The 25,585-nt window shown below is 51.3% G+C and overlaps 2 protein-coding genes across 4 annotated transcripts in view; one reads left to right on the top strand and one right to left on the bottom strand.

The window, feature by feature from the left end:
- The window catches only part of INO80 (INO80 complex ATPase subunit), a 136,778-nt gene extending 134,669 nt beyond the window's left edge, over positions 1–2,109 (top strand). For both annotated transcript variants that reach the window (XM_046008381.1, XM_046008380.1), the window contains exon 36: positions 490–2,109. In XM_046008381.1, the coding sequence (XP_045864337.1) occupies positions 490–707 (218 nt within the window). In that variant the 3' untranslated portion in view covers positions 708–2,109. The remainder of the gene's footprint in view (positions 1–489) is intronic.
- A 1,690-nt stretch (positions 2,110–3,799) lies between these two features.
- On the bottom strand, positions 3,800–25,562 carry CHAC1 (ChaC glutathione specific gamma-glutamylcyclotransferase 1). Of its 2 annotated transcripts, XM_046007528.1 has the most exons (6): positions 25,168–25,562; positions 24,745–24,780; positions 24,252–24,293; positions 10,965–11,052; positions 5,091–5,125; positions 3,800–4,845 (listed from the first exon to the last, which is right to left on the bottom strand). In XM_046007528.1, exons 1-6 carry the CDS (start codon positions 25,543–25,545, stop codon positions 4,747–4,749), a joined length of 678 nt encoding a protein of 225 aa, XP_045863484.1. In that variant the 5' UTR covers positions 25,546–25,562; the 3' UTR covers positions 3,800–4,746. The 2 variants fall into 2 exon arrangements, with proteins under 2 accessions (XP_045863484.1, XP_045863485.1); XM_046007529.1 differs by lacking the exons at positions 3,800–4,845; positions 5,091–5,125; positions 10,965–11,052 and having other exon boundaries at positions 22,963–24,293.
- Between the last annotated feature and the right edge of the window lie 23 nt (positions 25,563–25,585).

Genomic DNA, 25,585 nt, shown 5'->3' with positions numbered 1-25,585 from the left:
GAGTTGTCAGCCTGGGAGCCATCACTGAGGATGAGCAATTTGAACTGGGTCCCTGAAGTGGCAGAGCTTGGGGAATGGGGGACATCTTGTGAAGTGAAGGAGTGAATAGGAGCAGCTAATCACAAGTGGTGTCCCAAGAAGTAAGAAGGAATATGTAAGAAAATACATTAGTGCCTGAGAAGTTCCACGCCACCCTGCTTCCTTGGCTTCCCCACATTGTGTAACGTGCACTCTGCCCGTGAGCATCAAGGTGACATCTTACTCCTTGTGGATGAGGTGACATGGAGAAGGCTGAGGAGGTGTCGTTTTTCCCTGAAAAACACAGTTGACAGGAGAGCAAGCAAATGTGCTAGGAAGACATTGGTAAGGGTGGGAAGGGCTGCCCACAAGCTCACCTCCAGCAAACTCCAGTAACCAAGGTCGAGCCCTGGGGCAGCTCGGACAGGCCTGGTGCCTATACTCTACTTGTCTCTTTCTTCATCCCCACAGGAATCTCTGCCAGCAGTCCTCTGCAGACGTCTCTTGTTCGGCCTGCTGGCCTTGCTGACTTTGGACCTTCAAGCGCCTCTTCTCCCTTGAGTTCCCCTTTGAGCAAAGGAAATAATGTTCCTGGGACTCCCAAGAGCCTCCACTTGACCAGCAGCCTAGCCCCAGACTCCCTGGTCCGGAAACAGGGCAAAGGCACCAACCCCTCCGGAGGACGGTAACCACCTGGACCCTCTAGCTTCCTTCAACCAAACCAGGGGCCAGAGTCATGGCCCACACGTGGTCTTTGGATGGCTTGCCCGGTGCAGCGTCTTACATCCCAGGTCAGAGGGCAGAGATGACCAGTTGCAGCAAGGGAAAGACAGGCAGGTGGTTGGTGTGAGCACTTTTCTCACCAGTGTCTCAAGAGGAGTGCTCTGGGGGGCCTGTTAGGAAGAAGGCCCAAGGACAGAGATCGGCCTTACAGCATCTCAAGTGAACTTGACAGCCACATTTTAAACCTCGCACTAGGGAAGGGCCTGACATAAACCCCTTTTAGATGCTCAGGCACACAGTCTCCCTCCCTATTCCACTTGGGCTCTGGCCATCTCCCTTGCAGAGGCTCTGCAAGTGCTATGAAGAACCTTCCACGGTGGAGACATCTCTTAGGGCTGTGATTTCCTATAGGGCTAGGGAAGGAGGAAATCATGTATCTGGCATCCTTGGTCTTTGGGCAACTCCCCAGGTCTCCAGATCCCATTTGCCAGAGTGTCAGCACCGAAGAGAACAGTGAGTGTGTGAGAAGGTTAGTGGTTCTAACCACTAACACAGGCTAAAGGAGGCATGCCCGGAGGCACCTGTTTTCCCAGCATTTCCTCCCCTGTCCTGCATGGTTCACGCCAGAGAACCTTCAGGTCCTACCAGCAACCGTAGCAGCAGCTTCTACCCCAGGACTCCCAGAAGCCAGTAAAGAGACCAGGAGCCACCTTAATCAGCAGGACATCCTCACTGCCCCTCTTGCAGACTCCTCTTGCCCTTCCTGAATGCACAGTCTCCCACCCCTGCCCTTCAGCCCCCTGCTTGGCTGTATGCACTGTCTGTATTGCACTGAGAAAGGAAGGGACAGCAGGAGTGAGGCGGAGAGGATGGAGAAAGGGCAAAGCTCAGCACCGACCCTCCTGGCCCCAACTCCACCCACCTGAGCTTGCTTCCCCCCAAGAGGGGCAAAGGGGTGGTGTTTGCATGGGAGGAGTTTCTGCCTGCCCCCAGCCTGATGTCCCTGGTGGAGCGGGTGCTTCCGAGCAGGCCAGCCTCTAATTTGCACACCTGAAAATCGCGGAATTGAGTTTAGACAGATTGATTTTTAAAACTTTTTTTTGGAGTAGGGGTGGTAGGGGAATCATTTAATTTAAATCATTAAGATTCTCCTGCCGAAACCCAGACTCTTGTGTACAGATGCTATTTAGAGGGAATCAGAAAAATGCCAAGCCTTTTTTTCTCTTTGAATGTGCTGTCTATTTTTATAACTGAACTTGTACATATGTATAAAGAGAGACACATCTTTCTTTTACTAACTGGAGAAAAAAAAAATCTTAAATAAAATGGAGTGAGATAATTTTATGTAAATCAGGGTGTCTGTGGTCTTTGTAGCTGCCTCTTTTAGGGGCACAGTAGGGTTCTTGGAGGAATGTGGCAGGGTAAAGGGGAACAGAGCCCCAACATTATTGCTGTGCTCAGAGAGGACAGGTCGTCATTGGGACAAGGAGTGCTGTGTGGGCATTTCCTCAGGGGCATTTTTAATCAGGCTTAGGAATTTGCCTGCAGCCATCAGAGAGGAGGTCTGACCAGTCACTGGCATGCCAAGGCCAAGGCCCACAGGTTGTGAGCTCTTTATGACTCAGGACCTAGACTCTAAGACTCAGGTGTGGACAGCTTGGTCTGGTCCATCAGGTAGCTTCATAGTGGTAATCGGAACACTGACAGGTTCTTTATCCAAAAACCGCACGTGAGAGATGATCCTGGCAGTGTGTGATGTGACATATCCCCAACTAATAGGAAAACCTTTATGGTCCAATTTCTTTTTTTTTAAATTTCTCTTTTTAAGAATATTTTATTTATTTATTTGACAGAGAGTTAACAAGTAGGCAGAGAAGCAGGCAGAGAGAGGGGGAAGCAGGCTCCCTGCTAAGCAGAGAGCCCGATGTGGGGCTCGATCCCAGGACCCTGAGATACTAACCTGAGCCGAAGGCAGAGGTTTAACCCACTGAGCCACTCAGGTGTCCCAATGGTCCCAATTTCTTAAAACGGTGTCGTGTGCACACAAATGTGTGTATTGGCAGTTCCAGTGCACTGTCTGTGGGTCAAGTTATAGCAGCAGAATACTGCTATGAACGGAATACCATGAACGGAATTCAGTGTTCTCGTAGTTAGCAGTGCTTGTAAGAATCATGAACGAAAATAGTGAAATATGTTGCAATGATTCCAAAGACATCCACACTTTGAAAACAGCTTTCCAATCAGTTGGTAAAAGAGCAAGTTCCCAGCCTAGGCTGGCAGTTGGTGTGTCTCTGATTGAGCGAAACACTGATATGCTCTTGCGTCACCTTCAAGCAGGGCTCATGCTGTTCCCAAGTATGCTGGCCGTGTGGCCCCCGGGGCCTTGGCTCACCCTGCACACCCTTGGCTGGAGTGAGCTGGCTCCTGAGTAGCAGCTGCTCACGAAGTCACAGGGTCATTTCGTTGATCTCCAGTACCACTATCGTACACGCTGGGTATGTTGTTTTCCCTGCTGCTGGTAAACTTGACCCAGGCCTCCCACAGAACAGACCACTATCAGTTTCCCAACTAACCATGCATGCTCTCTTGTCATCACCACTGTGGCTTGTGGTCACAACAAGCCCACTAGGATGGGTCCTCTCCAGTTCTCATTACTCAGCAAAGCCCCCAGTGACATTCCTGCTGGAGCCTTGCCAAGGTTGACAGTGGCCACCTCTCTGGGGACCTGACAACTCAGATCCTGTCACAGCTAGATGTGAGTAGCCTAATGCCTCTGCCTGAAAAGCATGTTAAGTTTTGGATTAGAGACCTCATCTCCTCGGTCCCCAAACATGCTACAGTATATACTCCCTTTTCACCCATTTTTTTTTTTTTTAAGATTTTATTTATTTATTTGACAGAAGTCACAAGTAAACAGAGAGGCAGACAGAGAGAGAAGAGGAATCAGGCTTCCTGCTGAGCAGAGAGCCCGATGCGGGGCTCAATCCCAGGACCCTGAGATCATGACCTGAGCTGAAGGCAGAGGCTTTAACCCACTGAGCCACCCAGGCGCCCCCCTTTTCACCCATTTTTAATCCAGTCCCTGAAGAAACACAGCTAACATTTCATAGTGAGGAACACTCACCGCCTTAATGTTCCTCCTCACCTGTCCCTCCCTTCCCTGAGGATAGATGGATGGGACTTAAATATTAAAAGTGAAGACTTGAAGCTCATTAACCATCCCCAAGTTATGATTCATACTCTTAATCTACCCACTTTCCGAAGACTTGTCCATCTCCCATGTGAGAGAACCAAGCTCTCTTAGGAATGCAGGGAAACAGTTCCCTAACTGGGAAAGAGGCTGGGGAGGGCTCCTGCCTGCTAAAGGAAGTGTCCCTCAGGAAGCCTTAAGAGTGCAGGTCTGGCCTGGATCACAGTGAGAGTTGTCCCTTTGGCCATGCTCACCTCGCTGCATGAGTCAACTCTGGGGACACTAGGTAAGTGAATTTTAAGATTGTGGGTCAGTATAAGCAGCCGTGGAAATGCAGGGTCTGTGGTGGGCTTACTATGCCAGGGTCTGTGTATAGGGGTTTGTCAAGGCACCCAGGACTCTGGGGACACACCAGGGCTTGCTTCCGTCTGTCTAGGCCTGAGGTTGGGCTGAGCAGGAAGCGGGGCAATGCGGACTGAGCAGTGAGCTGCGTTTTTATGCACGGCTTTGCCCTAGTGTCTGCCAATGTGTTCCATCTCTAGAGCCTTGATGGCTTCTAGGTGCAGTCTGCAGCCCTCACTGGCGCCACTCACAGCAGGCCATCTATCAACAGAAACACATCTCCCTAGGGGCACCTGGCTGGCTCGGTCAGAAGAGCATATGACTCTTGATCTTGGGGTCCTGAGTTAAAGCCCCATGTTTGGGTATAGAGATAACTTAAAAATAAAAAAATCTTAAGAAACACCCCATCAAGCCAAACTAGATGCTGAGGCGAGATTTGTAAGTTTCAGCTATCTTCCAAGTTTCAGAGCTCCTCAGATGTGCCTTGATACCTGCTGTGAGTGAGGAGCACGGGGGCGTGGCCAGTGCCGGTCTACTTTTACTGCCAGGCGAAGATTAGGTATGGAGTTCAACTATAAAGAAAGAAAAAGGATTTGAAACCTGAACCATCCCTTAATGCAGTTTTTCCCAAACTTCATATGCGTGAGTCACCCTGGGATCTTGAGTCACAGATACGAGTTTTAGAAGGTCTGGGTGAGACGGGAGAGCGCATTTCTAACACGTCCCATGTGGTGGCCATGCTGCTAGTCCTTGGACAACACCTGACGTAACAGGGCCTTCGAGCACCCTCCAGCCCTGCCAGTCAAAGGAAACTTACCTCTGTCTGGACGTCCCCACGCCAGCCAGGAAACCCTGTACAGGAAATACAACTTTATTCTCTGCCCGATTCCACTGAATCCACCTGATGACAGAGAGCCCAGTGTTTCCAGGAAAATTCAGCCCCGTATGTAATGTTTCAGGAGGTTTTTTTGTTTCTTTTGTTGTTCATTTCGAAACTATCAATAATGATTTTTTTCCCTCACCCTTCCCCTCTGGGTGGCACCTCTGTTAGACACGTTAGGTACGCTAGCTCTCTGACCTGAGGCTCTTGCTCGGTCCGGTGTGGCCGCTGGCAGTCCCTGGAGGGTCTGTGATCCCTAAACTCATTGTTTTGTGCTGCCTGTCGTCTCACCATGGCCACTAGCCTCCTCAGGGCCAGTTAACTGTCTTAGCTCATTGCTAAACCCTTCTCAAGGGCCCAGGGAAATTTGACTGCTCCTCCGGCTTCTCAGAGCCCACCGGCTTGTGAAGCTGTGGAGTTTGGGAGGCAGCTGTGGCCAGTGATGGCTGCCAGCGAACCCCTCACATTGCTCATTCACGCCACTCAGAGATAAAAGGTGTGTGAAGAGCAGGGTCTATTCTAGAGAAATCGGGCCTCTGGCTATCTTGAAACCGTGTGCCTGGGTCTTTGCTCTGTGGCAGCAATTGGTGCTGGGAAAGGCCCCTGTGTGGGAGCTCCTGAGGACTGGGGGCAGGACTTTGGGCTATTTCAGTCTTCACAGAAACAACCCACCCATTTGTCACCCTGGAAGTGTCTGGGGCAAACAGTCCAGGCCTGGGCTGTGGAGATACCAATCCCAGGTGACATTCACCAGGGCTGGGTTTAAAAGGTAGAAGGAAGGGGGAGGAAGAGAGGACATGCCTGAGGCCCACTTCCTCAGTGTTGAGGGCTGGGTATCTCCCTCCCCACCAGGCCTTCCCTCCCCACACCTCTGGCCTCTTCCAGAGTTCCCATTTCTTCCTTGCTTTGGGTCCTCAGACTTGCTGGCTCCCCTTTCCTCTCTGAAACTGCCACCACAGGGCGCCTGGCTGGCTCAGTTGGTAGAGCATAAGACTCTTGATCTCAGGGTTGTAAGTTCAAGACCCACGCTGGATGTGGAGATTACTTTAAAAATAAAGATTTAAGGGGCACCTGGGTGACTCAGTGGGTTAAAGCCTCTGCCTTCGGCTCAGGTCATGATCCCAGGGTCCTGGGATTGAGCCCCACATTGGGCTCTCTGCTCCGCAGGGAACCTGCTTCCTCCTCTCTCTGCCTGCCTCTCTGCCTGGTTGTGATTTCTCTCTGTCAAATGTATAAAATATTTTTAAAAATAAAAAATAAAGATTTAAAACTTAAAACTGCCACTACCCACTCTCTCATTCCACCCCTTCCTCTCACCCCATTATGGCAAGCCACTGGAGGATGCACCCCTGGTTTTCTCCTAGCTACTGCCAAAAGTGAACATCTTGCTTTTTTTCTATGTTAAGGGTTTTTTTGCTCATCAATACAAACACCAAGAAAAAGCAGAACTTGAGATAGGAAGTTACAAAGCTCAAGATGTATATCACAGTTCTCACGGAGTCTTTGGCTCCTAGTTCCTGGCACCGTGGATGAGAGAAGCAAGGATTCCAGGGAGAGAGGCTCCCCCACTCTTTCCTTCCTCTTAGGGAGGTTAAGAGTTCTTTCCCAAAAGGCTGGGGACTGTGCTCCTGTGAGGGCCTATACCTCTGCTCTCCTCCCTGTGGGGCTTCTTTGTCTTGGGAACCAAAGCGCAAGAATGAATGCCTGGCCCTGTATCCTGAGTGGCTTTTCTGGGTCCGCCCTGGACTGGGGATTAGACTGTAGCAGCCTCCCAAGGACAAAAGGAAGCAGGGGCACAGATGGTCAGTCACAGGAGACACGGAGAGTTTCCTCAGCTTCTCCATCCCCAGCTGGTGACCCCCAGAGAGCAGCTCTATGGGAGAAAACCCAGGAACATTCTGAGCTGCTTACCTCCTCCACCACAGACCCCACCCTGGATCAGGCCCACCTGCGCTGTTCCTTCCACCCAAGGAGGAGAGAAGGGCTCCCTTCTCCATTCCCACGTGAGGGGTGCTGGAAGACCCTGGGCGGCTCCATACCTCGTCCCCTTGAAGTCCTGGTACCATTTGCCTGGGAATGTCTGAAGAAGATGGGGGGTGGAGGGCTCAAATCCAGTGGGTTGTTGGGGCCGTGTGGCTTTGGTGGTCTCAGTTTGCCCTCAGCCCAATGGGTTTCGAAAGGGCAGTATTAACTGTTACCCAGAATCTTTCTGAATAGCTAAGTCTTTCAGAGAGTTGACACTTAACTCTTTGAAGCACCAGAATTTATCTTGGTTGGAACTCTAATAAGAGATTTTAGGAATGCCACTGCTTAAACACACCGTACTAAACATATCTTAACATTTCCTGAGGACCTGGGTCATGTGAGGATCTGGTGCTCAGGCTCACTGCGGTGTGACTACCGTGTGCCCAACGCTAACTGAGGCCAACAGCTACACAGTTCTTAAGTCTCTGAATAGGACCTGCGAGCCTCACTGTCTTTGTGCTGATATGAGGTAGTCCTCTCTCCTAATTTACTTTTCCCAAATTTGGGTGGGGCTTGGAAACCGTTTTACCTAATTTGGAACTTCTGAACCAATGAAAAGTACTCTGTGGGGAGGAATCATGGGGTCTCCTAGGAATAAAGTAATTGAGCTTCAGTGCATGCCCCCTGTTTGGCATGCCTTCTGGCCCCCCACTGGCCTCTAGTACCTTCGTTTTGGATAAATCAAGTGTCTTAGATGAGTGTGTTCTGATTTTTAACCAGTTCACTAAAGCTTATTGTCTGTATTTTTCTCTCTCGCCCCTTTTTTTTATTATTCTTAAAAACCAAAAAATGTATTGATTAACTTAAATAACTAGGAACAGCTCTGCCCAGGGGTCTAGGCAATAAATTGGTGCATGCTCACTCTGAGAAGGCAGTCTGAAGGCAGTGTAAGCAAATGTAGTCCATCATCCATACGAGCTTCGGGAGAGCTAAGAAAATGAAATGAGTGATCTCAAGGGCCAATGTCATTGAACCTTATCTCCTGATCTCCTCCACTCCCCTCTTCTTCATCTTGATGGAAACAGGTTGGTCATCCCTAAGGACTAATTGCAGATGTCCATTGGTTGGCCCATAAATCCTCTTGCTTACATTGGTTAGGATAGCACACACTGCTGTAACTGAGATCCCAAAAATGCAGTGGTTCAAAAAAGCTGTATCTTTCTCTCACATAGCAGTTGGAATTCATATCTGCTCAACATAGTCATTTAAGGTCCCAGGTTTCTTTCATCCTGTTTCTTGCCACCTCCATGTGGTGTTGTCATCTGCACGGTCAATGCTGGTTTGCAAAAACGTAGGAGGGGGAAAGGTTGGGGAGGAGTTTCACCTGCTACCTTAAGAATTAGACCTTTGGTATGCCTGGGTGGCTCAGTCAGTTGGGCGCCTGCCTTTGGTTCAGGTCATGATCTTAGGATCTTGGGATGGAGCCCTGCATCTGAGCCCCTGAGCTCAGCGGGGAGTCAGCTTCTCTCTCTCCCTTTCTGTGCTCTCTCACTCGCTCTCAAATTTAAATAAATAAATAAATAAATAAAAGGAGGTAGACCCTTAAGTGCCTTCTAGTACTTTGGTGGCTCACAGTCTCAGAACAAGCTTTAGACCCAAAGACCCACCTAACTGCACAGGAGGCTGCCGTACAGTAACAACACTTGGACACAACAATCCAAAGGGAAATGGGCAAAACCACTTATTCAAGACTTACTTATTATGCACCTTCTATGTACTGGCCCCTGTACATGCATAGAAAATGCCCACACACGGGGTGCCTGGGTGGCTCAGTGGGTTAAAGCCTCTGCCTTCGGCTCAGGTCGTGATCCCAGGGTCCTGGGATCGGGCCCCACATCGGGCTCTCTGCTCAGCGGGGAGCCTGCTTCCTCCTCTCCCTCTCTCTGCCTCCCTCTCTGCCTACTTGTGATCTCTGTCTGTCAAATAAATAAAATCTTAAAAAAAAAAAAAAAAAGGAAAATGCCCACACACTTGCAAATGTTAATAATCATACAGGGAGGGGCGCCTGGGTGGCTCAGTGGGTTAAGCTGCTGCCTTCGGCTCAGGTCATGATCTCAGGGTCCTGGGATCGAGTCCCACATTGGGCTCTCTGCTCGGCAGGGAGCCTGCTTCCCTCTCTCTTTCTCTCTGCCTGCCTCTCTGCCTGCTTGTGATGTCTCTCTCTCTCGCTGTCAAATAAATAAATAAATAAAATCTTAAAAAAAAAATCATACAGGCTAATGTTCAACTTTGATAGTCAAAGAAATGCAAAATAAAACAATGAGGTTCCATGCTTTTCCTATCAGAATGACTGAGATTTGTTGTTTTTTTCTTTGAAAGATTTATTTATTTTTTTTTTTTAAAGATTATTTTTTTTTATTTTTTTTTTTTAAAGATTTTATTTATTTATTTGACAGAGAGATGACAAGTAGGCAGAGAGGCAGGCAGAGTGAGAGGGGTGAAGCAGGCTCGCTGCCGAGTAGAGAGCCCGATGCGGGGCTCGATCCCGGAACCCCGGGATCATGACCTGAGCCGAAGGCAGAGGCTTTAAACCACTGAGCCACCCAGGCGCCTCTCTTTGAAAGATTTATTTTTAAGATTTTATTAATTTATCTAAGAGAGAAAGAGAGCACGTGAGAGAGCACAAGAGCAGGGGTGGGGGCAGAGGGAGAGGGAGATGGAGAAGCAGACTCCCTGCGCAGACTCCCTGCTGAGCAAGTAGCCCAACCCAGGGCTCTATCCCAGGACCCTGGGATTACGACCTGGACTGACTGCAGATGTTTAAGCGACTGAGCCATCCAGGCACCCCTGAGATTTTTTTTTTTTTTTTAAGATTTCATTTATTTATCTGACAGAGAGATACACAGTGAGAGAGGTAACACAAGCAGGGGGAGTGGGAGAGAGAGAAGCAAGTTTTCCGCTGAGCAGGGAGCCCCATGTGGGGCTCCATCCCAGGACTCCAGGATCATGACCTGGGCTGAAGGCAGTTTAACAACTGAGCCACCAAGATTCCCCTACGTTGTCTTTTGTTTTTGTTTGTTTGTTGGTTTTTAAATCTTTAAGAGAGTACACTTGTGAGAGCAGGGGGGAAGGGCAGAGGGAGAGTGAGAGGGAGAGAAGCAGTTTTCCCAAATGAGCATGGAGCCCCATTCAGGCTCTCTATCTCCTGACCCTGAGATCATGACCTGAGCCAAAACCAAGAATCCATGCTTAACCGGCTAAGCCACCCAGGTGCCCCTGAGATTTGTTTTTAAATGGCAATAGCAGCAGTTGGGGAAGATACAAGGAAATGGGCCACAAACTCCTCGTAGAATCAGAGGCTTATTTGCCATGAGCTATTGTAGTTTAAGCTTCAGGACACCTCACTTTGGAGGGGCCTTCTTTGCGTAGATGATATGGAACACTGCTTCAGCCTGGGGGAACCCCTCGGCCTTGGAAGAGGTGGTCATGGGGCTGTTCTTCAGCCTCCAGTGAAACTGCCCTTGGCCTTCATCCAGTGTTCAGATCCAACTGTTAACCACAAGGAGAATGATCCGAACAAGACACTGCTCCACCTTGAGCTGGACTTCACAGCCAACAAGCCCTCCAAAAACTGGCACAGGGGTGGCACCAGAATAGTAAGGCCCTGGCTGGCTGAAACTTGGGAGGATATTTACTGAGATCAGTGAGCAATGGTGCCTTGCCCAAACAGGCATCTCTGAGAAAGTCACAGAGGTAACAACAGGACACTTTGCAAAACGATCCATAAAAAAAGAATATTAAACATTTTCAGGGTGCCTGGCTGGCTCAGTCAGAAGAGGCCAGTACCTTTAGTGGATCTCAGGGTCCTGAGTTGAAGCCCGATGCTGCTGTAGAAATTCGATAAGTTGTAAGAAGACATTTCTTCCTGTTTTTCCTGTAGAAAGTGCAATTGCAATATCATTATTGCTTGAAAAGGCCATCAAAGAATATGCAGCCCTCCATACCCACTACAATGACTATAATTAAAAAGACTGACAATAACAAGTATTGATGAGAATGTGGAGAAACCAGATTCATTCACTGCAAGAGGTAACATGAAATGCCACATGTGCCTCGCAAAACAGTTCACAGTCCTTGGAAGAGTTCATCACAGAGCTACTGTGATGGTTGGTTTTATGTATCAGTTTGGCCCACAGGGTACCCAGACATTGGGTCAAACATTGTTCTGGGTGTTTCTGTGAGGGTGTTTTTGGATGAGTTGAACATTTAAGTCAATAGACTGAGGAAAGCAAACTGCCCTCATTCAGCTGGTGGGCCTCATTCAACCAATTGCAGGCCTGAATAGATCGACAGGTCTCATCTTCTCTCCAGTAAGAGTTAGTCCTAACTGACTGCCTTTGAACTGGAATGTTGGCTTTCTCCTGCCTTCAGACTGGAACTGAAACGTTAACTCTTCCTGCCAGCTCTGGGACCTAAAGACACCATTGGCTCTCCTGGGTCCCCAGCTTGCTGGCTCATCCTGCAGATCTTGGGGCTTGTCGGCTTTCATAATCAAATGAGCCAATTATGCTAGATCTAGCTTGTCTGTCTGTATGTTAATTAATTAGATAGGTAGGTAGATAGACATAGAAGTTCTGTATCTCTGGAGAGCCCTAGTGACTAATAATGTGACCTGGGAATTCCATTCCTCCATATAAACCCAAGAGAAATGAAACACATTCACACAAAACCTGTACACAAAGGTTCACTGCAGCATTATTCATAATAGTCAGAAAGTAGAAAAAACCCAGGGGCTCCTGGGTGGCTCAGTGGCTGAGCCTTCAGCTCAGGTCACAATTGCAGGGTCCTGGGATCCAGCCCTGCATCGGGCTCTCTGCTCAAGGGGGAGCCCGCTTCTCCCTCTCCCTCTGCCCCTCACCCCAGCTCATGCTTTCTCTCAAATAAATAAATAAAATCTTGTAAAAAGGGGCGCCTGGGTGGCTCAGTGGGTTAAGCCTCTGCCTTCGGCTCAGGTCATGATCTCCGGGTCCTGGGCTCTCTGCTCAGCGGGGAGCCTGCTTCCTCCTCTCTCTCTACCCGCCTCTCTGCCTGCTTGTGATCTCTATCTGTCAAATAAATAAAATCTTAAAAAAAAAAAAAAGGGATTTATTTGAGAGACAGATTGCGCACACATGTGCAAACGGGTTGGGGGAGGGACAGGGGGAGAGAGAGAATCCTTAAGCAGATACCCCTCTGAACACAAGCCTTCTTGGGGCGGGGGAGGGAGGCTGATTCCCACGACCCTGAGATCATACCCCAGCAGTATAATCTGGGGTATGAGTTGGGCTCAACCAACTGAGCCACCCAGATGCCCCTGTATTCTTTTTTCTTAAAGATTAGGGTTTTCCCAAGTTGGTTAAACTTTAAGCCTTACACACCCAGATCCCCGCATAGGGAATGTAAAGTGATAGAGCCTTATTTACCTAGGACAATTTGACCAGATGTGTCATGAATTTTAGAAATAGCCACACCCTTTGACCCCACCACTCTACTTTTTAAGGATGTATTTTCAGGGGATAATCAAGTTTGCTATAGAGCAGGTCTTCTCAGTTTGAATGTGCAAACAGTCTCCTGAGTGGGGCTCTTATTAAAATGCAGACTGCGATTCAGTAGGTATGGGAAGGTCCCTAGATTTCCACATTTCCAATTAGCTCCAGACGATGTGTAGGCTGCTGGTTCATAGACCCCCCAATCTGAGTAGCCAGACTGCAGAGGACATTCTTTGGCTGTCTAGCCAGCATCTTCCCTTTCTGCATTTGTGCAAATGCCACAGAGGTAGGCCTAACCCTACCTGCGCACCCTGCCCAATGACCCGGCAAAGGTGGGCTCTGCCGAAGGCAATCAGAGCCTAGTCTCCCTCCCTTCTGGCTATCTTGCCTTACATTGGCGAGGAAAACGGGCCCTAAGCCCTTTTTCCCACCCTCCATGGGTGTGAACTTGAAAGCTTGCTGCTCAGGGGCTCAGGGTGAGGTGAGAAAAGAAGCAAGGGCCCTGATTGAGCCTTGCCTGAAGCTCCCTTTTTACTTTTGGGTTTTGCCCATAAATCCTATTTGGTTTAATTAAGCCCGCTTGAACTGGATTTTTCCGTTGTATGCAACTCACAGAAGAGGTTCATAGCAGCATAATCAAACCTTGCAAAGATTGGAAACAACCCAGATAGAAAACACAGGATTGGTTATGTAAATTTTTGTATGTTGATATAATGGAATATTAGGTTAGCCATTACAAACTGTATTTTCGAGGGACGCCTGGGTGGCTCAGTGGGTTAAAGCCTATGCCTTCTGCTCAGGTCATGATCCCAGGGTCCTGGGATCGAGCCCTGCATCAGGCTCTCTGCTCAACAGGGAGCCTGCTTCCTCCTCTCTCTCTGCCTGCCTCTCTGCCTACTTGTGATCTCTGTCTGTCAAATAAATAAATAAAATCTTAAAAAAAAAAACAAAACCAAACCTGTATTTTCGAGAATATTTGATTACATAGGAAAATGCTCACAATTTAATCTTACTTAGGCAAAAAAGTGGGACACAAAAGTAGTAAAGTGTGATCAGATGGGTCTTTTCACTTACCTATGTATATAATGTAGGGTTTTTTTTTTTTATTAATAAACTTTTACTTTGGAGTGATTTTAGGTTCACAGAGAAGTTGCAGAGGTGGTGCTGAGGGCTTCTGTATCTGCCCCCACTTAGCTTCCCTGATTATAATGTGGGCTGTTTTTTTTAAGATTTTATTTATTTGACAGACAGAGATCACAAGTAGGCAGAGAGGCAGGCAGAGAGAGAGGAGGAAGCAGGCTCCCCACTGAGCAGAGAGCCCGATGCGGGGCTCGATTCCAGGACCCTGAGATCATGACCTGAGCCAAAGGCAGAGGCCTCAACCCACTGAGCCACCCAGGCGCCCCTATAATGTAGGTTTTTAATAGAGTAGTAAGAGGGCAGACTAGAAAGAAGGACGGTTTACTGGATGGCAGGATTGTGAGTGAAATTTTTTTTTAAGATTTTATTTATTTGATGCAGAGAGACAGCGAGAGAAGGAACATAAGCAGGGGGAGTGGGAGAGGGAGAAGCAGCTTCCCCGCAGAGAGGGGAGCCCAATTCGGGGCTCTATCCCAGGACCCTGGGATCATGACCTGAGCTGAAGGCAGACGCTTAACAACTGAGCCACCCAGGCGCCCTACAAATGAATTGTTAATGCTTTCTACCATTCTGATTTTCCAAATATTTTCCACTGTGATTATGTGTTATTTGATATATAACTAATTATTAATAAAAGAAGTGAATGTTTCTTAGGGAAATTCAGGGGGAAAATTCAAAAGCAAGAAGGAATACTTCCCAGAAGAAAGCTTTCTTACAAGGCATCTCCCTGTTTCAATTTGGTTCACATGATAAAATAACATAGCAACCCCCCATGTTCCCTACCCCTGCACACATACAATACTGTCTTCAGGGGACTCTAGAGAAGCTGTACTTCAGGCAAAGGCATGGGCTGGCATTTCACATTCCTTGGGGAGCTAGTTTAAGGAAGTATGTCCTTTTTCATGGCTCAAATTAGATTCGGAGCATTGATAGGGTCCTTCCTTCTTGCCAGGCTAAGGTTTTGGTTTACCTGGGCAAAGGGCCAGCTTTTCCTCTGTGTGGGAAAGGGAGCAGGGAGCCCCCTGCCTGGCCCCCCACCCAAATGAGAGCTCTTAACTGCTCAGGGTTGTCTCCACCACCTCTTTATGCATGGGCCCCTTTTCTTTTACTCAACTCTGCATTGTGTTTTATTATATATTTGATTTATTTACTTATGAATAAGTAATAAATTTATATCATTCAAAATCAAAAACATACAAAGAGCATAAGAAGAAAAAGTCTCTCTCCCATTCCATCCCCTGGCCTCCAGCTCCCCTCCGGGGAGGCAAACTGTGTTGACAGTTTCTGGTGATTCCTTCCAGACATATTTCTATGCTTTTAAAAGACAGGATTGTATTCATACCATTGTATCTAACTTTGTATGCTTCCCCCCCACCTTAACATTATATGGTAATGTAATGTTGAAAGTAATATGGAAAGTAACAGTAGTAAATACTAAATATTCACAATGACTGCAAATATTCCATGGAAGGGGGTGGGGTGGGCCATTTGGTTGTCCTGCTAAACGGTTAGGGTTTCCCCACCCCCCCCACCCCGAAAGTTCTCTGATTCTATCCAAATGAAACTACTGCCTGGGTTCAGCCAGCAGTTGCATTTGGTATGGACACTGATTGGCCCTTGCCTCCCCTGGGACCCAGGGCTCTGGGGTGAGGAGGCAGCCCAGGGCCCAGCCCAGAGGGACAAGCGGGTGGTCCCTGGCCTTCAGGGGCTGGCTGTGTGGTCCTGGCCAGCAGGGGAGATATATTTAGCTGGGTCAGAGGCTGCTGGCTCTGTCATGACCCAGGAGGACTATGCTGTTGGTAAACAAGCCAAAAAGCCAGCCTGTCCTTCCTCCTTCCTCTCCCGGACTCGCTGGCAGGGCAGGGCCTGAGAGAGGTGGAGGAGGGTCTGACCAGGGAGCGGGCTCAGACAGAGGGCCCTCCTCTGAGGCACCCAGCAATGAAGCGGCCTGTCTCGCTGCCCCAAGTTTGTTTCTGTCATGTCCCTGCTTGCTTTTCTTCACCCGCCCTCCCCAACTTGGCAGAGCCTGGACAGCCCAGGAAGCCCTCCCTCCCTCCCTCGCCTCCTCCCTCATTACCCTTTCTCTCTCCACCTGGTCAGCCTGACTTGACCTCAGTGCTCTGCGAAGTAGGAGACTTTGTTTATGTAGTCATTCATCCTAGTCATTTATCTGTTTATACGTCCCGCAACTATATTGTGAGGGCCTGACAGAAGCCAGGCTCTGTGCTGGGCACCAAGAATGTAGCAATGACCACGAAGGTGTCAGCCCTGGCCCTCATGGAGCAGACACTCTAGTGAGGTTAGAGATAATCCAGGACCTATTTAGGTGTTGGTGAAAAATAATAGAGTTAAATAGCAATAATAAGGCACATTCGCACAGTGCTTAGAGTGTACTGTTTTTCACAGCTAGCCCATCTAGTCCCAAGACTGTGAGAGGTAGCTAGGATTATCAGTCTCACTTTCAAGATGAAGAAATTGCAGCCCAGGGATATTAAAGAACCTGGCCAGGGACTCACAGGCTATGCACAGGGAGCCTGGTTCTCGAACCCAGTCGCTCTGACCTCAAGCCCGTGTCTCTTCTGAAAGAGGGGAGCCACTGGAAGTGGACGGGAGCTGGGAGCTCTTCATTTTCCATTTGCGAAGACGGAGCCAGAGAGGAAGAGGGCCTTGCCTAAGACACAGCTTAAAACAGGAACAGGAACCTCTAGACCCCAGATCAGTGCTCACTCTTTGCCTCTGAACAGCTGTTCAACGCCTTGACCGGGTCCTGGTGGATTCAGGTGGGAGTGTCATGGCAGGTCTGTCTCCTTCCCTCCCCTGCACCCCTCCCCAGCTCACCCCCTCAGCTACACCGACCCTCTCATGGGGAGACAGCCCAGAGTGTTCTCCCCAACCCCCACTGCCCCTCACCAGTGCCTGCCTCTCCAGGGTTTTCATTTCACAAATGTAATGTGAGTACCTACTGTGTGCAAGCTGTGCCGAGTGCTGGGAGGCAGACCAGAAACACAGTGCTATCAAAGCTGCAAGGGACTCTTGATCTCGGGGTTGTGAGTTCGAGCCCCACGTTGGATGTAGGGATTACTTAAACATCTTTTAAAAATAAAATAAAAATAATAAATTAAAAAGAAAATGTTTTTAAAAGGCTACAGGAGAAAAGCCCAGGTATCAGAGACACACGACAGGGCCTGGAAGTCAGGCCTTGTAGGTCCGGGAGAGGAGGGTCAGGGAAGGCTTCCCAGGGAAGGTGACATCTCAGCTGAGCCCTGGAGTTGGAGTCACAAATTCACCAGGCCGCAGCTAGCAGTGCGGGGACTACTAGGGTGAGGGCCTGGAGGGCGCAGGAAAGGGTAAGAAAGGCCCCCACAGGTCACGGGCACGCTACAGGCTTCTCTCAGGTCAGATCCCATCTGTGTGGCGCATGTCATGACCCTCATGGCTGCAGGTGGCCTGTGAGCGGGAACTGGGTCTCCCTTCCTGTGGAAACCCCCATGGGCAAGGGCCTCCTCCTGTGGACAGATGACTCAGACGCCCCACGTAAGCAGCTTGTCATCAGCTTTTATCCCCGAGGACTCACCGTCCTTCCCAGCCAGAGCCACTGGCATGTCTGACACTGCCCATGTTGTGCACCCTCCTGACCTGGCACAAATGTGACTGGGCCCAGAAGGGGCTGTGCCAGGCTGGAGGCTTCAGCTGCGGTGGGGGGAAAGCCACAGGTGGATGCATTACTGTCCCTATTCTCCCTGTCCCTCCCTCCATCACCAGTCCCCTTAGGAAGGCCAAGCTCCCCCTCCTGTGGGGACAGGGAGCAGCGCCCCATGAGGGAAGCACAAACAGCCCCCTGGCTTAGTGCCTAGAGCAAGGAGGAGGAGCAAGGGCATAGATGTTGCCCCTTACTATGCATGCCAAAGGGTAGCCTGGGGCCCGGCCTCTCCCAGACAGACAAAGGGAGAGAGTGGCCGGCCCAGGATGGCAGCCACCAGTGTGGGTCGGTACTGCCCCAGTCAGGAACGTGCTGGAGCTGCCCGTGCCTGGCCAGTCTGCCCTTGCCCTTGGGATTCCCTGTCCCGCATTCCGCATTCCAGGGCTGTGCACATAAATAATTCAGACTGAATGTTAGCAAGGGGAGGCAGCTTGGCACTTTCTCTTGGCTATGACTGAGATTTTCACGTGGTCTTTCCCTCCAAAAGGACGTGTGACATTGCTTTCAGAAGAGTGTCTCATTGAACTCCCTTCCTCTTAGGTTCCCTGAGCTGCTTTGCAGACCCAGAGCTGTGCTACGGACTGGGGTGCCCTCAATTCCTGCCCTGGGGTCAGGGGGCTCACTATGATGGGGCAGACCTGCAAGGGTATCACACCAATATGACTGTTGGGTGTAAAACAGAGGTGGGGGGTGCCTAAGGAGGAGCAGCAGCCATTGAGGTCAGCAGCAGCTTCCGGAGGCCTGATGCTGGCACTGAGCTCTGAAGATCAGAGCCATAGGCAAAGTGGTCCAGCAAGGAAAACAGCAGGAGCAAAGCTTGGTAGCAAGAAATCACATGAGGGGGGCGTGGAGAAGGGGCCAGCACTAAGGCTGCAGGGACGTTTATCCTCAGAGCCAGAAAGAACTACTGAAGTTTGTCAGTTGAGGCCAGAGTCACATTTGACATTATGGAAAATGACTATCCGGGGGGAAACGGGAAGGTGGATCCATTTGGACACAACAACTGTGCAGGGAAGGAGGGCACGCGTTAGGGGAGACATAGGAAGCCATTAGAACCCAGAACGTGGCAAGGTTGGAAGCTTGGGTCAAAGGGAAGCATTCACTGGGCTTTAGCTTGCTGGTGGGGCAGGGACAGGATCCAGAACAAAGCCAAGGAAGGGGGTGCCTGGGTGGCTCGGTGGGTTAAACCCCTGCCTTCTGCTCAGGTCATGATCTCAGGGTCCTAGGATCGAGCCCCATATCAGGCTCTCTGCTTAGCGGGGAGCCTGCTTCCGTCTCTCTCTCTGCCTACTTGTGATCTCTGTCAAATTAATTAATTAACTACTTAATTAATTAAAAAAAACACAGAAACAAGGAGGGACTGAAGCTGCAGGGGAGGAGCAGAGCATGAGGGGTGAATGTGCAGTGCCAGGTCCAAGACTAAAGTGCAGATGGTGCCCTCTCCCTCTAGGAGGGGAAGGACCGGTGACCAGGGAGCAGCTCTGTGGTTGAATCTTCAGGACTTGTCAAGATCTGGCTTATACCCCCAGAAAATGCCCAGGCTGAGGGTAAAGGAGGGTGCAGACCTGAATCTGGAAGGGCAGGCCTGGTGGGGACTCTCCAAGGGCAAAGCAGGAAAGGGCAGAGGAGAATGGCCTCCCAGGGCGCTGGGCTAGAGGTGAGGGTCCAGGGACAGCCATCCAGTGAAGCAGAACAGCTCAGTTCCACGTCCCACAGCCACCATGCAATTTACTATCCAAACCTGGATGCTTCTGAGAGTGAAAGTCATAATTATTCCAGGACGAGGGAAGGGAAGTAGGCCTGTCCTGGGCACAGTGGGGTATGTGGTCACCCTAGCCATGTTGCACAAGGCTGGTCCTTGTTTAAGGACCCTGGCCAGCAGGGACGCTGTCCCTGTGACTATCAGCCTCCCCTAATCTGACCCTGGCCCCTGAAGCTGGGTTCACATCCTGGAGCACCCCAACCCTCCTCAGAGCCAGGCCTGTGGAAAGTGGGGTCTCTCCATTCAAAGGCCATCTCCCCACATCCTCTGCTTTTCGGATGACTAACATGGGTACCTCCGTGTCTTCAGGGAAATACCAGCCTGCAGAGGAACACGGTCCTTCCTGGGGCTCAGCTGGGGGCAACCTGGAGAGCTCCTAGGAGCCTGCCCACCCTAGAAGGGTGTGGAGGCCAGAGTGGGGGCACCCACATCCCCCTGCACTGTCCATGCCCCCCGCCTTGGCAAAACCCTGGAATCCCTAGTCTCCTCCCTCCCACTTACCCTCCTATTCCAATGGCCTGCCAGGAGGTTATCCCCACATTCCAGGTTCCCGGTTCTAGTTCTGTCCTCCCCAGCCGCTACCTGGAACGTTCCAACAGGCACCCTCCAGGTCTCGCAACCTTCGAACCAGTCTTCCCTGCCACAACACGTAAACCCAAGCCTGAACATAGCACTCCAAGTAGACAAAACAAAAAGAACAAAAACAAAGACCCTCCGCGGGAGGAAAAACACATGAAAAAAACAAAAACATCACTCTAGAGCCCCACTTCCCTACAAGATACAGTCTAACACTTCCTCTGTGAACTGACTCCAGAGTAGCTCTCGGCCTTGGCCCCGACACTGGGCTACCGACCAGCTACTGTGTCTGTTCCCCCTTTGTCGGTACCTCTGCCTGCTGGATTCCTCCGGCTTCTTTAAGGCCCTCCCAGACCTGACCACCTGTGCCCCAACCCCTGAGCTCCCGGAGCCGCCCTTAGCCCAGACCAGGTGTGAGGGCACTTCTGTGCCTGCCATCTCCCAGAGCAGGAGGGTGGCCTACTGCAGACTCAATAAATAGCAGCTGAACTGGCTGAACCTTCCTGCTCACTCCTGCTTCTCCGGAAGGGCACCCTGAGGGATGGACAGGATGATTTCTGAGTTCCCTGCTAACTCTGAAATCCATTAATGCTGCAGCCTAGGGCTCGCCACTTAGCCATCACTCTGTTTGAACCCCACCAACAAAAAAAGGAAAAAAAAAATTTTTTTAGTGCTGCTGTACCAGAAAGCCTAAGACATGGCCCAGGGACCCCTGGGGGTCTCCAAAACCCTCTCAGGGGAACGGCGAGGTCAAGATTATTTTCACAGTAAAACTAAGAGGTTATTTGCCTTTTTGTTCTCATTTCCTTACAAGTGTACAGTGGAGTTTTCCAGAACTATATGAGAGGTGGATTTGCAACAGAATGAATGCAGAAACAAATGAGAACCCAGCTGACTTTTAAAAAATAAATAATACCAATAAATAAATAAATAAAATAACTAACTAAATAATACCATACTTTTCACAAAATTTGCCCGTTTTGGAACATAGAATCATTATTCTTTAAAAAATATGTTAATGTGTAATGAATTTTTGTTTTTAATTTAATGCATTTTAAACTTCTTAATCTCAAATACACTAATGTTGCCAATTGTTATGTTCCGTGTAAATAACAACTCCTGGGGTCTTCCATTTTTAATTTGTAAAGGGGTCCTGAGACTCCTCCACCCTCCGCAGAGGACCACATAAAGTCCTTCCTTCTCCAGCTGCCTGTTCTCCCCAGTTCTTGCTTCCCTCAGGCCACCAGGGCTGGGTGCCTCAGGGCAGGGCCCGGACCCTGTTCTCTCTTCTCTCCACTTCAAGGCTTTCCAATACTGTCTCCCTGGGTATGGCCCCCAAATCTCTGACTCCAGCCGTTGTTTCCCTCCTGAATCGCAGACCCATATCCCCAGGTGCCCCACACAGGCATCCCCAGCTCACACACTCACACGGGGCCCATCTCCACCCCTGCCCTTCCATCCCTACAACTGTACCAGCAACCCTGGCCCTCTACCCTTCCTCACTCTCCCCATCAGCCAGCCACACCAAACCCTACCATCCTCACGCCCTGAACGCTCTCAGGATCTATCCTCCTGCCCATTCCCACTGCCACACCTCAGCTCAGGCCATCTTCATGTCTCCCCAGCCTGTCTCTGGCTTTCCTGCTGTAACCCAACCCAGGAGCCAGGTTCCTCTCCAGCAGTCTCTTCCCAGCTCAGGATCCAAGAAGGAATCTTGGATCTGCACCTCCATGGTGCAGCACAGATGACCAGGCCCAGCCAGCGGGATTTGTCCTGCCCCCTGTCCAGTCCCAATTCCCACCCACCCACCCACCCCCGACACCACTGTCCACTCCGTCCCCGCTGGCCTGACCTGACTTCCCACTCTGGCACAAGCTGTCCCTGGCCTCCATTCACCAGAGACCCCCTCTCAAGCTCAAGGCTCAGCCTCATCATTCCTTCCCTCAGAAAGCTTCCCTGACCACCTCTCTACGCAGAGGCCCTCTTCTCCCATCACAGCACATCTCATGCTAAATGGTCCCCATTCAGAAAAAGCAAAAAGAAAAAAAGAAAAGTCACCATTCAGAATTTCTAGGCTGAGTTCCCTCAGGAGGGAGATTGCTTCACTGCTGTATCCCCAGTGCTCAGGGCAGTGCCTGGCCTATCACACTTTAGTCAGTACTTAAATGAATGTCTTGAAGGCAAGGCAGCCCTCCCCCTGCGTGCCCCCCCACCACACACCCGGCACGGCCCAGGACTCAGTAGAGAGTAAGGCTCTGCTCTGAGCACCCAAAACTGGCTGCGCTGCCCTGCCCTGGCCTGGGAAGTGGCTGCCCAAGCCTCCCTGCTCCCTCCTCCTGTTGTGTTACCATCACGAGCTCCCAGAACTTGGCTAACCCCAGGCTTCCCCCACCAATGGCCAAGACACGAGGACACCAACACACCAGGCCCAACGGCTGCCCAGCTGATCTGAGCTGACCCCGCTGGGGACACCCAGACCAATCCAGGGCACCGGCCACAACAAGAACAGCAACAAGACCATACCACACACCTTCCCAGCGTAAACTGATGCACAGAGGGCTCAGGAGTTTTCGGGAGGTCACTGGGCCAAGGAGGGAAGAGGCTGGGGAGGAGCCAGACTCTTCTGCTACGAAAAAGCTGTCCCGTGGGCCCAGGAGCAAGAGGCTGCGCCCACTGAGAACCCAGGGGGCTGGGCTTTGCACCCGGGGATGGGGGTGGGGGCTTGGAGGGAGCAGCAGCCTCGAGCAGGCAGATGGTAAACAAGTAGCCCAGAAGGCACCCCCAACAACTCATTCCATAGAGAGCAAGAGTCCTGGCAGGTCAGGTTAACCAATAAGGCACAGCCCACACCACAGCCCCAGGAGGCAACAGAAAGCACCTGGACGTCCTCCAAAGGCCACAGGTCTCTGCTGTCACCATCCTCTAACCCACATGCTCCTTTAGCAGGAAGCCAGGGGTCTCCTCTCGAGGTCAGCAAGAGGCAGCAGCTAGAGGAAGACCTGGTCTGACCTCCAAGCCCGCCAGCCTCCTCGGGACAGCGGAAAGGAGTCACAGAGCACCAGGCCCCTGGTTAAGTACGCAGCGCACGAGGCTGCCCAGTAGAGCCCTGCGGACGGAATTCTGCGAACCTTGGAGCATTTTTTGCCTGCACTAAGATGTGAATGGTGCCCCCTGGGACTGTTGCAAAACGGGCCGGTAGCCCTGCCCTCTCAACTGCCCCCTTTCCTGCAAGAGAGAGATGGAAACAGAGGGAGCCCCTGCCCATCTCGTGCGCCTTCCAGGGCTTCACCAGGTCCCTTGCCCCAACAGCCTCTCTGAACAAAGAACCACATTCCAGCACAAAACAGATAATAAGAGATCAGTTTATGGATAACAGTGTGGGACAGACTGGGAAGGTACCAGGGCCCATAGTGATGAGCTCCCTTGGAACAGACCAACACGAAGACAAGCAGACAGACAGAGGGACAGGAAACAGCCAAATGGCTCAGAGGCCCAGGCAGCCTCAGCAGTTATGCCCAGGCTCCAGATCCAGTTCTGCCCTGGAAACCTGAGGGGAGGGTGAAAGGGCGGGGATCAACAGGACCCGCAAGTGTCTCAGTTCTCAGTTCTCATAAGGCTCCCTAATCCTCACCCCCCATGGCCCCCTCACCCTGCCTCTTCCCAGCAGACTGGGACTTTTCACATGTCCTTTATTTCCAGGGCTGTGGAGTAGTTGGCCTGGGGATGGGAGGCAGAGGCCTGGGTGGTATGGGGTTAGCAGCAGCACTCGGGGGAATTGGGCCAGGCACCAGGTGCCTGAGGTGGGGCACCGCTCAGCAGGGCCCCTATGTCTGGGGCAGGTCCCCCACCCTGCCCACCACACCAACATGGTGCAATAAATAGTTTCAAGTAGTCAGTGTCAGGCAGGAGAGCTGGAGGCTGGTGGGACAGGCGGGGGCTTAGGAGAGAGGCTCCCAGCTGCCACCGAGTCCTTCCAGCGGGCTCCAGCTCTATCAAGTCCGCTGTGTGCACAGGCATGGGGATTGGCCCCATGTCTATGTGGACACTCTGTGCAGGGGCTCAGCCCCTCAGACCAGTGCCAAAGCCTGCTCGGTGGGGCAGAAGCAGGGCAGCATGGTGCCCACAGCGTCCACGATGGCAGCCAGGTGCTCATCCTGTGCCTGGGGCCCACAGAGCTGCATGAAGTCTGCCAGGCGCAACAAGTACTCGAGGTTGTGGCCCGAGAAGCCGCGGCAGGCCAGGATCTGTGTTGCAATGGCCTCCTCAGGGGCAGGACCCAGGTAACCAGGATTCTGGGGGGTGGCCACATAAGCCAATGCCTTGAGTGGTTGGTCAGGGGTATCTTGGGGGTAGAAGGTGACTTCCTTGGTATCATAGCCGCCAAGCACTGCTTCCCGCACATTCAGGTACTTCAGCGCCTCGCTCACCTGCTCACCTCGAACCTGGTATGCCACACCCCAAGTGCAGCCCTAGGAGGAAAACACGGACACCACGGTCACCCAAAACAGCTCCTGGCTAATCCCACCCCAGGTCTGTGCTCTATAAGGAAAGTGGGCAGAGGACTGATGAGTCATCTAGTAGCAAACATTAAGCTCATTCTCCCTTTCTTCACAAGGTTTGACAAGGTGGTCTGGCCCCAAGGCCAAAAAGATTCCTACTCAGAGTGTGTGGTCTGGGAACCAGTGGCATCATCTGTACAATTAGGAGGAGTAGGTCTCAGGCTACCCTACAATCCTATTAAATCACAATTTGCATTTTAAGGAAATCCTCAGGTGATTCTAGTGAGAAGCACTGAGCTAGACCACCTTCCCCGCTGCCAGAGTAGCATCTCACCTAGCCTACAGCCAAGGACCCACGAGCTCTGTTCGCAATCCTCCCTGCTAGGCCCCAAGGGGTGCCTCTCTTGACTCAGGCACTTACCTCATGATCTTCAAGGAGGGTCACCACACGGCCAGGCTGAGGAGGGAAGAAAATTTTTGAAAAAGACAAGTTAGAAATCAGCTGTCACCAGTACCAGAGGAAGAAACCCTTATTAACCCTGCTGGTCCAGGCCTCAGTGAGCCCCACTCATCCAGGGCAAGTGGAGGGAGTGATGCACAGCTGCAGGAGAAACAGATACACGGCAGTGGCTCAAACTGATAATCAGAAATACTCTTCAACATGGTGATCCACAGAATCACAGATTTCAGCCATCACAGGGATCCACTGGGCACTGAAATTTAAGCCACAGCCCCCAGGCTCAGGTCTATACACTTCCCCGACCAGCCCAGACATTCCAGGGCACTGGTGCCCACTACTCTGCCCCCACCCCCTTCATTCCCCTGGGCATGGTCAAATGCTCACCATCTTGTCGCTGCCCCGATGGAAGGTGTCTCCCTGCCAGAAGCGGCGGCTGTAGCCGCGAACGAAGCCCACACGGCTGTCGCTGTAGGCGAAGTCGGGCCTCCACACCAGGGAGCCGTACCCGAAAATCCACAGCGCTTGGGGGTCGCCGTCATCCCGGGGATGCTGAGCAGGTGGCGAGGGGGTTGGCGAGGGGGCTGGCGAGAGGGGCGGCGAGGCGGGCGGGGTGGTCTGGGCTGTGGACTCCTGCTTCATGGTGCCGGGCACAGGGACGGGCCCGGCGGCCTCCGAGGCTGGTCTCCGGCGCGGGCACGGAAGGACCGACGGACGCGCACACCTGGCCTGGCACCGCTCGGTCGCTCCAGCTGCGCGGCCCATCCGGAGCCGCCTTTTAAACCCTCCGGCCGCACGGGTCTCC

The sequence above is a fragment of the Meles meles genome, chromosome 6 (genome assembly GCF_922984935.1).
Source record: "Meles meles chromosome 6, mMelMel3.1 paternal haplotype, whole genome shotgun sequence".
NCBI classification, from domain to species: Eukaryota; Metazoa; Chordata; class Mammalia; order Carnivora; family Mustelidae; genus Meles; species Meles meles.
This window is presented reverse-complemented; position numbering and strand designations above follow the sequence as displayed.